Here is a 12,242-nt window from a genome sequence, read left to right as displayed (position 1 = left end):
CCGCACATTCGATACTTGCCGTTTTAACGTTTGATTTTTAAAGCTCCTGTTGAGCATTTTACTATCTGGACCAATACATTTTTGTTTGCCAAGAAGTATTTCACCATTTGGAGCCCCCCCTTTCTTTTCCTCTTTTTTACACATCTCGTTGATTGCTTATGTACGTGCCGTATACGGAGCCTCCATTTTGGTGTAGCCCCGGACCACACACAGTGAGGGCGGACGTTCTCCAAGCAACACCACAGAGGATCGTATCAGCTCATCTGAGCAGAGGGAAGTTTTGAAAGTCTCCATCCGAGTATCCACACGCTGATTTTACATATTGGGAAGGTAAGCGCTCCGTGAGCCCAGCTGCCGGTGGGATCGTGTTTAAACATCTCTATTTTGATGCACAAGCTTATTGTCGATCACTTTGGGACACTTATGTTTAATCACCTTTATTTGGATGCACAAGTGTATTGTGGATTACTTTGGGACATTTATTTTTCCTTTTCATTTATAACAAAGGACACTTTGCTTTATTGTTTGTTTATCACTGCCTCAATGATTTGATTGATTATGCCATTTCTATTGAGCACTTAATATATTCACCCGTTGGCTCATTCCCCTTGATTGGGGATCTTATTTATATTTATATTCATTATTGTTTGTCATTTACCATTCACCAATTTTTGCGCTCATCATTTCACCTTATTCAAATTATTCTTTGTCGTTAGTACATTTTAGATTCGAGCTGCATTTATTAATTTATTCACATTATTGTTTTTACTATTTTTTTCCTCACGGTGAGAGTATTGACTAGCGCTTTAGTTTTCCCCTTTACACACGTTTACCACTTGATTCTAACACCACTTTAGCAGCTGTCATGGAAGCACTTTCATATATGGAACACCGTCAGGTGGATCTAGATGAGGTTTTCAATGTTAATAACCACTCCAAAGACACAGACCTTAATAGCCAATTTAGAATATTGGCGCACAACATGGAAAGAAAGGTTAATTTGTGGTGGGACATTCATACCTTTGATAGGTATATAAAAGAGAAAATTGTACCCAGAAGGCTTAGATGGGATGTTCCGCCCAATGACGGCCTTCTGGATAAACAATCGTTAGATGAATGGTTCCACTTTTTTAATGATAAAAGTCTGGAAGTAATTCACTTCCTTCTAAAACGCAAACAAAAAAGAGCAAGACAAACTGATGCTATTATACAAGAAACCAAGCTGAAACTAGAGCCTTTTAAAGATTCAGCCGATTTAAAAAAATTAGCAGCCCAATCAAATAATAGTTTGGCAACTAAAGACCTGGAAGTCCAAAAAAGAAAAATGAAAAAATATCAACGTGATATATCTGATTATAGTATGGATCAGGTGTTTAAGTGGCAAACTAAGACCACAGTTCCACTACCTACATCTACATATTCAACACCTGAAAAGCAAGTACAAATTCAAGACCCGACTACAAGCAGACCCATGAAATATATGGGTTGGCAAGCGAAAGGACATGGCACAGAAAGACAAGAACACGAACAATCACATCATCATCAAAAGAATGATGAGGGGCCGAGTCATCACACGCCCCATAATAAGAAACAGAAGAAACCCTACAAAAAAACGTTCAAAAAACCTTATTGGAACCGTCGTAATTCGGAGAGGGAATATAGGGACAATGGAGGACCCATGTACCATCCACCGCCCCCCAATCCTCCACCCTATTACCCGCATTACTATAACCATCCACAGCGGAGTCCTATTTCTACCTACAATAGGTACGAGCCCCTACGACATTATCCAGAACATCACTATCCAACATACCACTACGATACCCAAAGGTCTTTTTTAGACAGAGATCGGAGGGATCGCTCCCCAAGGAGACACCCCCAAGAAATTTACCAATCCCCAAGGAGATACACTCAAGAGGATCGCTCACCCCCAAGGAGAATTCAAGAACCCCCCAGATCACCAAGAAGACCAAGGGAGGAAAGAGCAACCCACACAATAGAAGAAAACGTGGATGCAGAGCGGGAAAGAGATCCCAAAAGAAAAAGAGTGGAAAAGGGGAGGGTGTCTTCAACATAAGTGGAAAAACACTATCTGTTGAGGAGTTGGCAGTACTGGAAGGGGGCCTTAAACATGCACCTGTAAAAAATGTAAACAAATTTGATACGTACATAAATATCCAAAAATACATTCGGAAAATAAATATTAAAAAATATTTCTTAGGAAATCCAGCGAAATGCCAATCATCCACATCTATAACCAGCGACGCTATACAACACAGTACGCTTCGGAACAACTCTGTGTTTAATCCGCAGGTTGTCAATGGACAACATATAGAAGTATTTAAAAAATTAGTGCTTCAAGAACTAGATGGCCTCAAAGTGAAGAGAATATCAGATCCTCCACATATCAAAAAGGGGATCCAAAGCCTGAAAAAACGAAATGACATTGTGATCCGCCCCGCGGACAAAGGGGGAGGAGTGGTTGTTCAATCGAAGGAGCAATACCATGAAGAACTCCTTAAACAACTTAAGGGTGAGGATACCTATATAAAATTATTAGGAAATCCCATTGCTAAATATAAAACACAACTAAAACAACTCATTCATTTAGGCAAGAAAAAGGATATCCTAAACAAAAAAGAGGCCATTTATTTGTTACCTGAAACCTGCAGAATCCCTGTCATTTACACTATCCCAAAATTACATAAAGATAAGAACAATCCTCCGGGTAGGCCGATCGTTAATGGGATTGATTCCCTGACTGCAAGGATGGGTCAATATTTGGACCATTTCTTGCAACCAGCTGTTCAGCAAACAAAGGCCTATTTGAGAGACACTAAACATGTTCTCCAAATATTAGAAGAAATACCTGTCTCAGAAGGGAATACAATACTAGCCACTGCAGATGTGTCATCTCTGTATACCATCGTGAAACATCATCAAGCCTGCAGTGCAACCAAGTGGCTCTTGAAAAACTACACCATTTTAGCCTGCAAGCAACGTAAATATTTGATTAAGTGTTTAGAGTTCTGTTTAAAATCCAATTATTTTTGGTATAACCAAACTTATTACAATCAACAAACAGGCATAGCCATGGGAGCTAAATTTGCTCCGTTGGTGGCTAACGCCTTTATGGCACAGTGGGAAGAAAATGCAGTGTATTTTAACTCCCCACCAGAATTAATCCTGTATAAAAGATACATCGATGATGTGCTGATTGTTTGGAAAGGTTCAAAAAATTCTTTGGAAGAATTCTTCATACGACTTAATTCAAATGACCAAAACATTAAGTTGGTGGTCAATATCAGTGAGAAAACGGTCAGTTTTCTAGATATCACGATTACAGAAAATACGCTTTACACTAAAACCCATTTCAAAAGCGTTGACACCAACAGCTATTTATCATTAAAAAGCTGCCATTATAAATCATGGCTATTAAATATCCCGAAAGGGCAGTTAGTACGCATTCGGCGGAACTGCACGAATGAGACAGACTTTCTAACTCAAGCTGAATTTATTGGAGATAGATTCCGAAAGAAAGGCTACTCTGAACATTTTATTCAGCAACAAATTCAAACAGTAGCAGGACTTGACAGGAATTTGATGTTACGAGGAGACATCAGAACACATTGTAAAATGGAAGCACCGGTTATTATTTTGGACTACAATGTCCAACACAAAGATGTGGAAAAAGTATTCAAAAAATATTGGCATGTATTGACAGCAGATAAACACCTGAAGAAGATTCTGCCTGCTCGACCAAATATCATTTATAAAAGAGCTCCGACTGTATGAGACATGCTGGTCAAAAACGTGATTGACCCCCCTCCTAAGAGTGGCTACACGTTTTTTAATAAAAAGGGCTTCTTTCCGTGCAAATATTGTTTTGCATGTTTGCACGCAAGGGGTCCTCAATTAAAGAGAACGGAATTTTTGGGTACACACACCAATGTAATGCACCCTATAAAAGATTTTATTAGTTGCCATACTGAGGGTGTGGTGTACGTATTACAGTGCACATGTAATTTACAATACGTAGGCAGAACCAAAAGGCCATTAATGGTCCGCATTAAAGAACATATCAAGAATATTTTGAAGGGTTCTGATAAACACAATGTCAGTAGACATTTTGAGAAGTTCCACAACAAGAATCCACGCGATTTATCCTTTTGGGCGATTGATAAGTTCAAAAAACCATGGAGAGGGGCACATTTAGTTAGAACTATCAGCCAAAAAGAATCCCTATGGATACACACTTTACACACTTTAGTGCCTGATGGATTGAATGTGGACTTTGATGTCAACTGTTTTATAAGTAATTTTTAACCTCTATGAATTTTATTGTAAAGGATGGGATTTACCATCATTTTTGGTCTAGTCTTCTAGTTCCTTTAAATCCCTCCCATTGACGTTATTTAGCTAGCTCCCACGTAAATTATAAGCATCACGGGGTTTAAGCAATTGATCTGTGAAATTTTTATATAGTCCACACTTATTTTAATTACAACACATTTTTATAATCATTTCTGTAATTAATTTTATTTTTAATCCTTGTTTTATATTATTTTAATATATCCATTTAACTCATAATATTTTAATATTACTACTATAAGGCCTTATTCCCCTTATGAGTTATCTAGTTTATGTGAGGATTAAGATGTCTTCATATTACTTTGCTTGCCAATACTTGTTTTAATTTGACTTGTTTACCCGCCATTCATATGTTTCCCATAAGCAAGATGGCCGCGGTAGATTCAATGGTCATTCTATCTCTAAAAATGGCCGCTATTAACTTCCGTTTCTTAACCTATTTAAAGAGATTCCGTCTAGCCAATCACCAGCCTCTGATGAAGTCACGTGATGTGACGCAACGCGTAAGGCCCTGTTTAGACGTGACCGGAAGTGACGTGTAGTCCCGTCCGCACATTCGATACTTGCCGTTTTAACATTTGATTTTTAAAGCTCCTGTTGAGCATTTTACTATCTGGACCAACTAAATTTTTGTTTGCCAAGAAGTATTTCACCATTTGGAGCCCCCCCTTTCTTTTCCTCTTTTTTACACATCTCGTTGATTGCTTATGTACGTGCCGTATACGGAGCCTCCATTTTAGTGTAGCCCCGGACCACACACAGTGAGGGCGGACGTTCTCCAAGCAACACCACAGAGGATCGTATCAGCTCATCTGAGCAGAGGGAAGTTTTGAAAGTCTCCATCCGAGTATCCACACGCTGATTTTACATATTGGGAAGGTAAGCGCTCCGTGAGCCCAGCTGCCGGTGGGATCGTGTTTAAACATCTCTATTTTGATGCACAAGCTTATTGTCGATCACTTTGGGACACTTATGTTTAATCACCTTTATTTGGATGCACAAGTGTATTGTGGATTACTTTGGGATATTTATTTTTCCTTTTCATTTATAACACAGGACACTTTGCTTTATTGTTTGTTTATCACTGCCTCAGTGATTTGAGTGATTATGCCATTTCTATTGAGCACTTAATATATTCACCCGTTGGCTCATTCCCCTTGATTGGGGATCTTATTTATATTTATATTCATTATTGTTTGTCATTTACCATTCACCAATTTTTGCGCTCATCATTTCACCTTATTCAAATTATTCTTTGTCGTTAGTACATTTTAGATTCGAGCTGCATTTATTAATTTATTCACATTATTGTTTTTACTATTTTTTTCCTCACGGTGAGAGTATTGACTAGCGCTTTAGTTTTCCCCTTTACACACTGCTTTTAAAGTAACTAAAGCACTTACATTTATGCCAGGACAGATAAGTTTGAAAGTGTGTAACGTACAATCTCATGATGTTTAGATGAAAAAGTAATTGAAATCTTAAATTTTTTCACCACTTTACAGCTGAGCGTGAAATTGTCCGTGACATAAAGGAAAAACTGTGCTATGTGGCTCTAGACTTTGAGAATGAGATGGCCACTGCTGCCTCCTCTTCCTCCTTGGAGAAGAGCTATGAGCTGCCCGATGGGCAAGTCATCACAATTGGTAATGAGCGTTTCCGTTGCCCAGAGACTCTCTTTCAACCATCCTTTATTGGTAAATAGTAATGCGTGTTTTCTGGTACCAATTTTAAAACCAAAATGGTACAGTTCAGTCAAACTAATGCTATATTCACTAAATTTATTAGGTATGGAGTCTGCTGGTATTCATGAGACAACCTACAACAGCATCATGAAGTGTGATATTGATATTAGGAAGGACTTGTATGCTAACAATGTCATGTCTGGTGGAACCACCATGTACCCAGGTATTGCTGACCGTATGCAGAAAGAAATCACTGCACTGGCTCCAAGCACAATGAAGATTAAGGTAAATAATCTTAAAAAGTTTTTGCCCCAAAAACAAAAAATGTTTCTTTCCTTCCCTATGGTCAATGGACCATAACACTTTTACTACATTACTACATTTTAAATATGTAGTTTTTACAACATTACTACATGTTAATGTAGTAAATAATAATATGTTTTTTTTTTAAATCAGAAAAGACGTTTATTGCAAAATCATACAGTTACAAATATTCACATTTCTTTGTACAGCAGAAAGAATACAAAGTACCGGCTTTATCCTAACACATTTCTTTTCTCATACAAAGGATTACCGAGCAGGATAACCTATACCCATACAAACATATAGACAGTATCATAAATAGTGCTGTACTATATCTCAACAATGTTTTAAATCAAAGAAAATGATTAAGAGAAAAAAGAACAAAATAACATACAAAACAAAAAGTTGGAACATAAAAACTGAAAATTGTATACTCACCTTCCCGTAATTTTCCTTTTCTGATGCATCTTCATGGCAGTATACACCTTTGGGTTGTGGCTCCGCCCCCACAACCTGATAGGACCGTTTAACTATTAAGCCCAGAGAGGGCCCCCGCCCAGGTATTCTCAGTATATATATATATATATATATATACACCTCACCTCAGATGGGTGGCATCTGTATGCTGCCATGACCAAAAGGGAAGGACTGCTATTATCGTGGATGATGACCTCTTGAGTCTGAAAATAAATCTCGGTATGAGAGGTGTCGGGGGGAAAGATGTACCCCAGACGGAAGTTCAAATCGTGCTGCAGGCAATCCATCCCCTCCACTAAGGGGCAGGGGAATCTCGTCAGGTACCTCCGGCACTTCACAATGTCTGGAGTTGCTGTCAGGTCTACATCCAGCATGCCCCAAGTTTTTGTTATGAGGGAGAAAGCTTGGTAACTCAGAGCCTACTCGTTGTGGGAAACGAGGCTCCTGCTTAGGGTGTCGGCCAGCTGATTCTGGGGCCCTGGTACATATACATCACTCTTAGATTCACTTGCGCCCATTCGAGAACTGGGCGGACTTCCTACATCATGGAACGACTTCTGGTGCCTCCTTGCCTGTTGATATAGGCAACTGCCACCCTGTTGTCCATCTTCAGCAGGACTTCTTTCCCTTTCAGGAGAGGACTGAAAGCCAAGGGAGCTTGGAACGCTGCTTTCATTTCTAGGACATTTGATACTATGTCCAGTGTCTCGAAAGACCAAACGACCTTGGACTGCAAGTTGATGGTAGTGTGCTCCCCAGCCCTCCTTACTGGCGTCCAAAGTGATCACCTCCTGAGGAGGGGTGACTATACGTTTGTACCTCTTTAGGTTGTACAACCGTGTTCACCACTATAGAGACTGTTTGACCTCCTTTCAGATGATGATTCGTTGAGACATCGATACGCCGTTCCATTGTTCCAAGATTGATGTCTGGAGAGGTCTTGTGTTCCACTGGGCCCATTAACCTCCCTGGCGGTATGATTCTGTCTGGAATTACGTACCAAAAGCGGTACAATTATTTTGCAAGTAAATTTGGCGTTTTATACTGTAGGCCTGTAATTCTTAGGAATAACTCATTTAAATCTGACCAAACAAGAGTCTAGTAGGCATCCCGGGTAGGAATTTGTTTTAAAAACAAAATTATAAATTATAATATAATAAATAATTATAAATAATTATAACAAATAATAATATAATTATAATAAAAATTATTCACTAATGTAATCAACTCAAAATCCACTGAAATTTGCTCAGTTGCAGAATTGTCGCTGTCATTACTTTTATTTTTTCATGACGAATTTCCCCACAAATCGCTATCGCACAATTCTGCAAGTGATTATAATTTATTATCACTGTTTTCTAGCTGCTCTAAAACCATTTTTGACATAAAGGGACACTTTTGGTTGCTATGGACAATCTACAGTTTGCAGGCAGAAAGAACAGTTTGTATTATATAAAAGAACATGTAGGGCACTGGGCAGACCACTAGGGACAAGGGGGGTGTGTATTTTTTACATACAGTACTGTAATCTATAAGATTACAGTATACTGTATGTAATGTGTTTGTTTACTTTTTTGAATTTGGCGCAGTTCTCCGCCCCCGTGCGTCGTAACGTTGCAGGGAACGAAGATCGGCGGCACACGGGGACACTGTGAATCGAGCGAGGACCCGCTCGCTCACACAGCGGGATGCATCGCAGGATCCAGGGACAAGGTAAGTAACTTTGTCTATGGATGCTGCGAGGTAAGCCGCGCCGCTGCACGCTCTGCACATCTACCCCGAGTGTGACTCGGGGATACCGATCCTATCATTGAAAAACCACCCCGAATCACGCTCGGGGATACCGCTAAGGAGGTTAAACCATAGGGATGGTTGCTGATAGCGACCCCAGAATGCTGAGAGATTCTCTGGCTGAAAGCGTGGTGGATAAGAGTAACCTCTTTGCTTTTTAGACTATGACCGGAATCTTCTCTTGAGGAAGCTCTATGGTATTAAGCTGGGTATCTAGTTCTGCTCCCAGGAAAACCATTCTTTGGGAAGGTTGGAGATTGCTTTTCCTCCAGTTTATTAGCCACCCAAATATTTGAAGGGTGGATGTTAGGGTATCTCGATGGAGTAGAAGAGACTCTTGGTTGTCTGCGAGCAGTAGAATGTCGTCCAGATAATGGTGGACTCTCAACCCTTGCTGCCTTAGTAAAGCTATTACTGGTAGCAGGACCTTGGTGAAGGTTCTGGGAGTGATGGAAATCCCTAATGTAATGCCGCGTACACACGATCATTTTTCGGCATGAAAGAAAACGTTGTTTTTCAGCATGTCCAAAAAACTAAGTTTTTCCAACTTCATAATTAAAAACGACATTGCCCACACACCATCGTTTAAAAAAAATGATGAACAAATCGCGGTGACGTACAACATGTACAACGGCACTCTAAAGGGGAGCTTCTATTCGCCTTTGGGCTGCTTTAGCTGATTCCTTGTTAGTAAAAGACGATTTGCGCTTTTTTGTCTGTTACAGCGTGATGAATGTGCGTACTCCATTATAAACGGTAGTTTAACCAGAACGAGCGCTCATAACTTACTTCTGAGCATGCGTGGGTTTAAAACGTTGTTTTAGCCCACACACGATCATTTTTTACTACTCAAAAAAACGAAATTTTTTAAAACAACGTTAAAAAATGCAGCATGTTCGAATTTTTTTTTGTCGTTTTTCAGAAGCCGAAAAATAATGTGAAGCCCACACATCATTTTTAAATGACGTTTTTAAAAACGTCGGTTTTTTTCATGCATTAGGCTTTGAAATTTAGTGTTGATGATTCACAGAGAAGCCGAGAAACTTCTGGAATGCGGTGTGAATAGGAACGTGCAGTTAAGCGTCCTTCAAATCCACGGAGAGAATCCAGTTGCCAAATATGGCATAGAGGATTGATTGTAGGCTTTCCATCTTGAATGTCTCTACTAGGATTGAGCGATTGAGATTTTTCAGATCTAGGACGGGGTGCAAATCCTCAGTCTTTTTCTTTACCAGGAACTGAGGCGAGTAGAAGCCTTTTCCCCTTTGTGGAGGTGGTACTTCCACTATGGCCTGTTTTTGGATTAAGTCTTGAACATATTCCATCAGCACCAGCTTCTTTTCCCGAGAAGTTGGGATTCTGGTTAAAACAAACTGATCTCTGGGAGCAAGATTCTTGAACCTCCGTTTGTGTCCTTCTTGAACGGTAGCTACTGTCAGGGCCGTCTTTACCGCAGGGCAAATGGGGCAGGTGCCCTGGGCCCTGTCACTGTTGGGGGCCCAAAGCAACCCCCTTTGAAAAAAAAAAAAAAAAATATATATATATATATATATATATATATATATATTTTTAGGGGTCCGGAGGCCCCCAGGGCCCCAGATGGCAACCCCCCCTTTTTTTATTTATTTTTAAATAAAAATAAAAAAATTATATATTTTTATTAAAAGTGACAATTTTTTTTTAGGGGTCCCCAGTGGCCCGGAGGCCCACAGGGCCCCAGATGGCAACCCCCCTTTTTTTATTTATTTTAAATTTTTTTAAAATTTTTTAATATATTTTATTTTTTATTAAAGGGCCAATTTTTTTTAGAGGTCTGGGGGTCTCCAGGGGCCCGTAGTTCCCCAGGGCCCGGATGACAACCCCCCTTTTTTTATAAAAAAATATTTTTTTATATATTTCTTTTATTTTATATATATATATATATATATATATATATATATATATATATATATATATATATATATATATATATATATATATATATATATATATATATATATATAAATGTTATTATTATTATTAAAGGACCCAGAGGTCCCCAGGGCCCCGGATGGCAACCCCCCTTTTTTTTATAAAATTTTTTTTATATATATTATTTTATTTCTTTTTTTCTTTTTATTTCTTTTTTATATATATATATATATATATATATATATATATATATATATATTTTTATTAAAGGGCTCAGAGGCCCCCAGGGCCCCATGTGGCAAACACCCTTTTTTTTTATAAATGTTTATTTTTTTATTTTTGTTTATATATTTTTTTATTTATTTTTTATTAAAGGGCCCAGAGGTCCCCAGGGCCCTGGATGGCAACCCCCCCTTTTTTTTTTATAAATGTTTCTTTTTTATATATATTTTTTTTATTTTTTATTAAAGGGCCCAGAGGTCCCGGATGGCAACCCCCTTTTATTTGTAATTTATTTTTATTAAAAAAAAAATATTAAAGGGCCCAGAGGTCCCCAGATGGCAACCCCCTTTTTAAAATATATTTTTTATTGATATTTTTTATTTATTTTTTTCTTTTTATTAAAGGGCCCAGGGCCCCGGATGGCTACACCCCTTTTTTTATATATATTTTTCTTTATTTCTTTCTTTATTTCTTTTTTTGTAAAGGGCCCCCCGCTTCTAAATTCGCGGCAGCCCCCCCCTGCTTCTCAATTTCAGGCGGCAGCACCCCCCATCCCGGTTCTCTGCTCCAGGGGGCCCATGCCTGAAGCTGTGTAAGTGGCCCCATAATTCCTGATGGCGGCCCTGCCTCCCGTTAAGCCCCTGTGCTGCCCACAAATCAGGCTGAAAATCATCAGCGGCACGCAGCCAGTGACAGTACTGCTTCCCTTCCCAGTGTTTTAAAATGTACAGCACCCCTGGCTTCCCTTTAGACGTGCACTTCTCCCTTCCTGCCACTGGGTGCTGCTTGTATATAAAAGTGAATTAGAATGTGATTTTATAACATCCCCAGTTTGCTCTTTGCTCCGAGGCTGACTTCTTCATGTCCTGCTCCTCAAGGTATGTCACTGTTTGCTAATCTATATTGTAAATAGAAGTTTTCTGTAGAGTGTGCCCAAAGTCTTTATAATATTTGATGATTCACTGCAGGTCTGGTCAGTGTTTTAAAAAGTTCCTCTATTTTACACATGGCATGGCATGGGGTCACAGCACCGTCTGTCCATTCTGCTTTAGCACCATGGGACCCCATGCCATGCCATGTGTAAAATAGAGGAACTCTTTAAATCACAGACCAGACCTGCAGTCCAGGCTGAGTAAAGCCTCGGAGCACATGACATTACTGTCTGTATTTAACTGCTTGATGGGCTTATTTTGGGCCTGGCTGGTTCACATGTATGTGTTTTGGCGGCCCACATTTGCGCAGGCACAGCAGCCCATTCATTTGAATGGGCCGCCATGCCTGCGTTTCCTGCAAAGAAAAGCGCATGCCTCATGTAATAGGCTGTGCACACGGCATGCCTATGCCCATCAAGCACTGAAATACAGTACTGTCTGTCCATTCTGCTGTCTGCTGTGACTTATCTGCAGTTCCCGCACTGTCAAACTTGCTGCATTTTTAGATGTTTAGGTCACGCTTTTAAAAACACAGTGCGTTTGTGTGTGC

General features: G+C 39.4%; 1 protein-coding gene across 1 annotated transcript in view; it reads left to right on the top strand.

Moving 5' to 3' along the window:
• The window catches only part of LOC120937456 (actin, alpha cardiac muscle 2-like), a 35,447-nt gene that overhangs the window by 10,767 nt on the left and 12,438 nt on the right, over window positions 1-12,242 (top strand). The window contains exons 4-5 of the mRNA XM_040350708.1: window positions 5,877-6,068; window positions 6,160-6,341. Of these exons, the coding sequence (XP_040206642.1) occupies window positions 5,877-6,068; window positions 6,160-6,341 (374 nt within the window). The remainder of the gene's footprint in view (window positions 1-5,876; window positions 6,069-6,159; window positions 6,342-12,242) is intronic.

This window comes from Rana temporaria, chromosome 4, assembly GCF_905171775.1.
Source record: "Rana temporaria chromosome 4, aRanTem1.1, whole genome shotgun sequence".
In the NCBI taxonomy this organism is placed as follows: domain Eukaryota; kingdom Metazoa; phylum Chordata; class Amphibia; order Anura; family Ranidae; genus Rana; species Rana temporaria.
Note: the sequence above shows the minus strand (reverse complement) of the source record. Positions and strands in the feature narration are given on the sequence as shown.